Consider the following 6,602-nt stretch of genomic DNA (forward strand, 5'->3'; position numbering starts at 1 on the left):
AATAAAATCGCTGATCGCCGCCATTAGTAGTAAAAAAAAAATATTAATAAAAATGCCATAAAACTATCCCCTATTTTGTTAACGCTATAAATTTTGCGCAAACCAATCGATAAACTCTTATTGGGATTTTTTTTACCAAAAATAGGTAGAAGAATACGTATCGGCCTAAACTGAGGAATTTTTTTTATATATATATATATTTTTGGGGGATATTTATTATAGCAAAAAGTAAAAAAATATAGGGCCGGATTCACAAAGAGTTACGCCGGCGTATCAGTATTTACATAAAACACGCCCCCTCATCCTCATTTGAATTAGGCGCGCTTACGCCGGCCCCATTTACGCTACGCCGCCGTAACTTAGGAGTTACAAAATTGTCACTCTATTTTTGTTTATAGAGAGAGAGAGACTTGTAAAGCGCAACACATGCGAACTGAATTGCCTCTGGGCGCTGCATCCATTTCATGGGTAAGGAACCCCTTGACCTCAGAAGAGATGGGTTTTAATCTTTCTCCTGAAGGCCGACTCCAGTTGGATGGTTGTTGGTAGTGCATTCCACAGGCGGGGTCCTTGGACTGCAAATCTTCGATCTCCTTTGTATCTGGCTTTGGGTATCTGGAGGAGGTTTTGATTGGTGGATCGCAGAATGCGATTGGGGTTATGGGCTTTTATTTTTTCGCATAGATATTGGGGGGCGTTGCCTTGAATACACTTATGTATTAGGCAGAGTGCCTTGAAAGTGATTCTGTCTTTTACTGGCAACCAATGAAGGGATCTCAGTGAAGGTGAGATTGATTCCCATGGTTTTTTCCAGTCACTAGTCGAGCGGCCATATTTTGAACGACTTGCAGACAAGTGATTTGGTATTTGGGGAGTCCGAGACAGAGGGCATTTGCGTAGTCGAGTCTGGAATTGATGATTGTTCCCACCACGACTGCAATGTCCTTTTTCGGGATAAAGGGCGTGAGTCTGCGTAGTAGGCGCAGCAGATGGTGGGATCCGCTGACTACTGACCCTATTTGTGCATCCATTGTCATGTAGGTATAAAAAATGACTCCGAGACTTTTGACTTTGGTGCTAGGGGTGATAGTTTTACCCAGAATGGGCGGGGGAGTCCATGTTGACGCGGGGTGATTTTTCCTGTTAGCGTGAAACAGGAGAAGTTCTGTTTTCGAACCATTGAGTTTAAGATAACTGTTTGTCATCCAGTTATCTATTAGAGTGAGGCATTTCTCTAGTCCAAGAGAATGATCCTTTTTGTTGCAGATGCGGAAATACAGTTGAGTGTCGTCTGCATAGGAGTGGTAAAGTAACTTCTGGTTACTAATGATTTCAAAGAGAGGGCGAAGATAGATATTAAACAATACGGGCGATAAGGGAGATCCCTGAGGGACTCCGCATGACACCGTACGTTTTTCAGAAGTGAAAGACCCCAGTTTCACTATTTGTGATCGGTTTTCCAAGAAGGAGGAGAACCAGGGTAAAACACCTTCAGCGACTCCGGCTACTTCAGCTAGCCTAGCCAGTAGTAGTCCATAGTCTACAGTGTCAAAAGCCGCGCTTAGGTCCAGCAGTATCAGGAGACAAGATTCTCCTTCGTCTGCGGCCTCTAGAGCGCCATCCCATATTTTGAGCAGCGCCATTTCTGTTCCGTGACCCGGACGGAAGCCTTATTGAAACGGATCGAGTAATTTATGGGTGTCTAAATGCAGTTGCAGCTGTTGTACAACTACTTTCTCCATTACCTTGGAGAAGACATTTAGAGCTGTTATGAGGCTCCAGTTGATTGGGTCTTTGGGGTCGAGGGTGTTTTTTTTAGAATTGGTTTTATTGTACCTTGTTTTAGCAAGGTGGGCACCATGCCCTCCTTGAATGATTGGTTTATGAGCTGCATGATAGCTGGTGCCAGTATATCGGCACTTTCTTTCAGCAGTTTAGTGGGGATGATATCATTGGGTGCTGTGCTATTACGCAGAGTCCCGATGATGTTTTTAGTGGCATCGATGGAAATGGGTTTTAGAGTGAATTTTGTTGATTGCGGCGGATTTATGTGGGTATTAGGTTTGTGATTTGGGGGGGAGTTGGTGACGGTTCCATTTTGCTGAATACTTTCACGGATTTTTTCAATTTTATTAATGAAATAATCTGATAATTTGTTGCAAAATTCTTGTGAATCAGAAATGGGGGCCTCTAAACAAGCTGGATTCATAGTCTGAGTGACCAGCTTGAAGAGTTCTCGGGGGCGGTTAAGGGCATTTGCGATGATGTTGGAGAAATGATTTTTTTTGGCCGTGAAGATTTCTTTGTGATATTTCTTTGTTATTATCTTGTAAATGGTGTGGTTTTTATCTGAAGAGCACCTTTTCCACGCAGCTTCTGCTCTTCTGCTCTTCTACGCTCTTGTTTTAGCAACGTCAGCTGGTCATAAAACCAGCTGGAGTTGTTTTTCCGGATGCAAGTTTTGCGTTTTGGTGTTACTAAGTCAGCTCACTGTAGTAGCGCTTTGTTGATGGCGTCAAGTGTTTCTGTGGCTGTTTGTTTTTGTTGGGTTGTTTTTATTTTGTTCCCTAGTGTTGTTTTGAAGAGTTGCGAGTGGAGCTTCTTCTGAAATCTAGTCCAGTGAGTTGTCACCTGTTTTGTCGTTTTATTTGGGCTGGCATTTTTGGTGATTGTGAATTTGATGGCATGGTGATTGGTCCATGGTTGCGGCTCATTTCCCAGGACGTCAATTTCCAAAACTTGTTTGAAAATGAGATTGAGCATATGGCCTGAGGCATGAGTGGGGCCTTGTATTAGTTGCTGCAGACCTAATCCTTCCAGATGGTCGATGCAGGCTACGGGGTCCAGCGAGGAGTTGGCCCAGAGGTTGAAATCCCCAAGCACCAAAAGGTGTTTGATGTTTAGGGTATATGTGTAGATGAATTCCGTCAACGACGTGAGAAGGTGCGTTTTTGGGCCTGGTGGTCTATAGACCACCAGGTAGCAAAGTAGCATATGGACCGTATCTTGGGGATTTGTTTGCAGCTGCAGAGTGAGGGTTTCCATGAATGGAAGCAAGTTTTGAAGGACTGGTTTGGTGATCGAGAGGTGAGTCTTGTGGATCACCGCCAGGCCACCCCTCTTTGCCCCACTCTGTTTTGCATTTGAATGCGATAATTTGCTGGCACCAATTCTGTTAGAATGGTGTTGCAGTCGGCTGTCAGCCAGCTTTCTGTGATGAAGAGGCAGTCTAGATCGTGTTGAAGGATGAAATCATAGATTTATTGTCAGTGTTTTACTGTCGATCTTGTGTTGACTAAAGCGCATATTATGCGCTTGGGCTGGGGTACCTGCGTGTAGTTTTTGACTGTTGATCGTCGATTGATTCTCAACAGTCGCTCATTCCTTAGAGCTTTTTTGGTGACAACTGGCAGTATAGAGGCAAATGGTTTTAGTTCCCGGATGGTTTCTGCAGAGTATTTTAGGTAACCCATGGTCGCAGAAAAAAACGCAGGGAAGTAATGTTGATTGGGGGGGTCTTATATGGTGATGGGCGGAAGACTGTCCAAGTGAGCCATCACTCGTTGAGTCTTCTCTCCCCGATTGGTCCAGAGGAAGGCAAAAAACCCCAGGCATGCTGTGCCAATCTGCAGCGACCGGGGAAAAAAAATCCTTCCTGACCCCTCAACGGGCGATCGGTGCAACCCTGGATCAATTGCCTAGGGGGGGTGGGGATATGTACCCCTGTGTTAAACTATGGGAGTCCTGTTTTTTTGTGCTGTGTCTGCAGCAGCCGAGAGCTGGGAGGACCCTGCCTGGCTGCACTATCCCTGGGGAGAGCCGACTCGTTTGAGAGCGTCCTGCTCTCACTGTCTCTGGGGTGAGCAGACTAAGGTGAGAGCGTCTGCTGCACCGCTGAATCTATATATCAATAGTTTCAACTTTATTAGCTGCAAGCTTGCTCTGGATCAGTGATTGAAAAAAATAATGAAGACTCCTGTCTTACCTCCTGTTTTAAACTCCTGGTTTTTAACTCAGGCACTTTTGTTCAAAGAATGCACTTCTGGTCAGAGAGTCCACATGTGAAGCCACCATCAACTGGGAGCCAGTTGATGGCGCAAAAAATAAAAACCGCAGAGGTTCATCAACTTTAACTAATATTAAAAATGATTTTAGAATTCACCAACAAAATGTATTTATTATTATAACCGGTTACATCTACAAAAGATATAATACATTGACACTGACAATAATGCAGCTTATAAAAGAACATGTTTAATATTTATCTTCCGGGAAGGTGGTGAGTGTAGTGATGTAACGGCTGGTGGGAGGAACCACTACACCCAGCAGGGGACAAGGTTTCCAACTAACACAAGTGTTTGATACCAGCGGTGTCCAGAGCAAAAATTCAACTTACTGTCCACCAGAGAGGAAATTATTAGGTGTTTAAATATAACAGTGTTCATTCTCAATATACTAGGTAAATACCAAAATTACCAATAATAGATATAATGCTATGACTACTGGTAACCCAGTGTTCCTCCATACATATTAGTGGATAACTGTTTTTGTATTCAGGTCGGGTCTGAACAGAATTATGTAACATTTTGGGAAAAATATGCAGCCAAGAAGTCCAGAACTTGATGATATTATAGCAAAAACCTCCACAGCCACCACGTATTTCCCTCTGGTGCTCAGATAGGCCGGGATCATGGCAATCCAGACACTGCAGAACACCAGCATGCTGAAGGTGATGTACTTGGCCTCATTAAAACTGTCCGGTAATGTCCTGGCTAAAAAAGCGACAATGAAACTCACAGCTGCCAGAAGCCCCATATATCCCAGGACAGAGTAGAAGCCGATAACTGAACCCTCATTACACTGAATGATGATCTTCCCCTGATAAGAGTGATTGTCTCGATCCTGGAAGGGGGGAGAAATAGACAACCAAGTGACACAGATTATGACTTGAACCAATGAGAAGACACAAATGATAAAATTGGGCAGTTTGGCTCCCATCCATTTCCTCCAGGAACTCCCAGGTTTGGTGGCATTAAAAGCAATACACACCATGATACTTTTGGCAAGTAGAGAAGAGACGGCAACTGAGAAGATGACACCAAAAGAGGTGACACGCAGCATGCAGGTCACATCTACTGGATGGCCGAGGAACAAGAAGACACAGAGGAAGCTCAGCATGATGGAGACCAGGAGAAGATAGCTCAGGTCCCGGTTATTGGCTTTAACAATGGGGGTGCCCCGGTAATGTATAAATATCCCCAATATTAAACCAGTCAGAAGACAAGAGAGAATGGAGACAGCTGAAAATACTCCAACAATGGGATCATCAATGTAGGAGAGAAATTCCATAAATTTTGGAACACACCGATCCTTCTTCTCATTTGACCATTCATCATCAGGACATTTCATGCAGTTTTCACTGTCTGCAGGAAGAACAATACAAACACAATGAGCATCGGGGTCAGACCTTCTGAGAAAAATAATTGTCTTATGTTGTCTAACAACATATAATACAAATAATAGGATTTTCATCATTGTGAGAGAGAAAAGGAAAATGCACAGACAAAATGTTATATTGTGCACAGTGCTTGATAATTTGATCAAGAATTATTTTTAAATTTGGAATGAATCTATTTCTAAACACATATCATGACAAAACCATTGTACAGACATTGGCCTTAGCTTTTTAGAGACAGACAAAACTGTGTATGTCTCTTAATATTTGGAATATAATTATTTCATACTGCAGTTAGAAATAATGCAACTCCAATTTGCTCTGCCATATATTTAAATGGTTTTGGTAATGTATATGCAAAAACAATTCAATTACCAAAAAGGTATACATGAAAAGATTAAAGGGGTTATAAAGGTAAAAAAATAAATCCTTTACCTTAGTGCAGTCCTCCTTCACTTACCTCATCTTTCGATTTTGCTTTTAAATGTCCTTATTTCTTCTGAGAAATCCTAACTTCCTGTTCTTCTGTCTGTAACTCCACACAGTAAAGAGAGGCTTTCTACCTGGTGTGGAGAAAGCCTCTTGAGGGGGAGGGGGCGAGCAGGAGGGTCAGGACGCTCTCTACTTTGCAGATAGAGAAAGGAGCTGTGTGTTAGTGGGCATCCTGCCACTCCTGCTCGCCCCCTTCCCCCTCAAGAGGCTTTCTCCACACCAGGGAGAAAGCCTCACATTACTGTGTGGAGTTACAGACAGAAGAACAGGAAGTGAGGATTTCTCAGAAGAAATAAGGACATTTAAAAGCAAAATGGAAGGATGAGGTAAGTGAAGGAGGACTGCACTAAAGTAAAGGAAGCTATTTAGGGGGAAAATAATCCTTTACGACCTATTTAATATAGAAAATTAATACTTTACCGATGGTCTATGAAACTTTGGTTTTGAGAAGTATCAGGTGAGGTGTCCCTATAGACTACTTCAAACCTACATCTTTGTGTGCCTTTCAAGATCTCCCAGTCTTTGTCCAGATTTGCTTTCGATCTTAGCCTCTTCTTGGCATCCTAGTATCCTCTTACTGTGATGTGTAACCACTTTTATCCCACCCAAAACTGTGTGTGTGCGTGCGTTACTACTACGTAATGTATGGTGTAAA

General features: G+C 42.9%; 1 protein-coding gene across 1 annotated transcript; it reads right to left on the reverse strand.

Annotated features, from left to right (window-relative positions):
• Positions 1–4,314: 4,314 nt before the first annotated feature.
• Positions 4,315–5,415, reverse strand: LOC120924752 (vomeronasal type-2 receptor 26-like). The gene has a single exon (XM_040335782.1). The coding sequence runs from the start codon at positions 5,407–5,409 to the stop codon at positions 4,531–4,533; it is 879 nt and encodes a 292-aa protein (XP_040191716.1). The 5' UTR covers positions 5,410–5,415; the 3' UTR covers positions 4,315–4,530.
• Between the last annotated feature and the right edge of the window lie 1,187 nt (positions 5,416–6,602).

Source organism: Rana temporaria, chromosome 1, assembly GCF_905171775.1.
Source record: "Rana temporaria chromosome 1, aRanTem1.1, whole genome shotgun sequence".
NCBI lineage: Eukaryota > Metazoa > Chordata > Amphibia > Anura > Ranidae > Rana > Rana temporaria.

Excerpts from the sequence above, each read along its gene's own strand:
- LOC120924752 (XM_040335782.1), bottom strand. The coding sequence starts at position 5,409 with ATGAAATGTCCTGATGATGAATGGTCAAATGAGAAGAAGGATCGGTGT.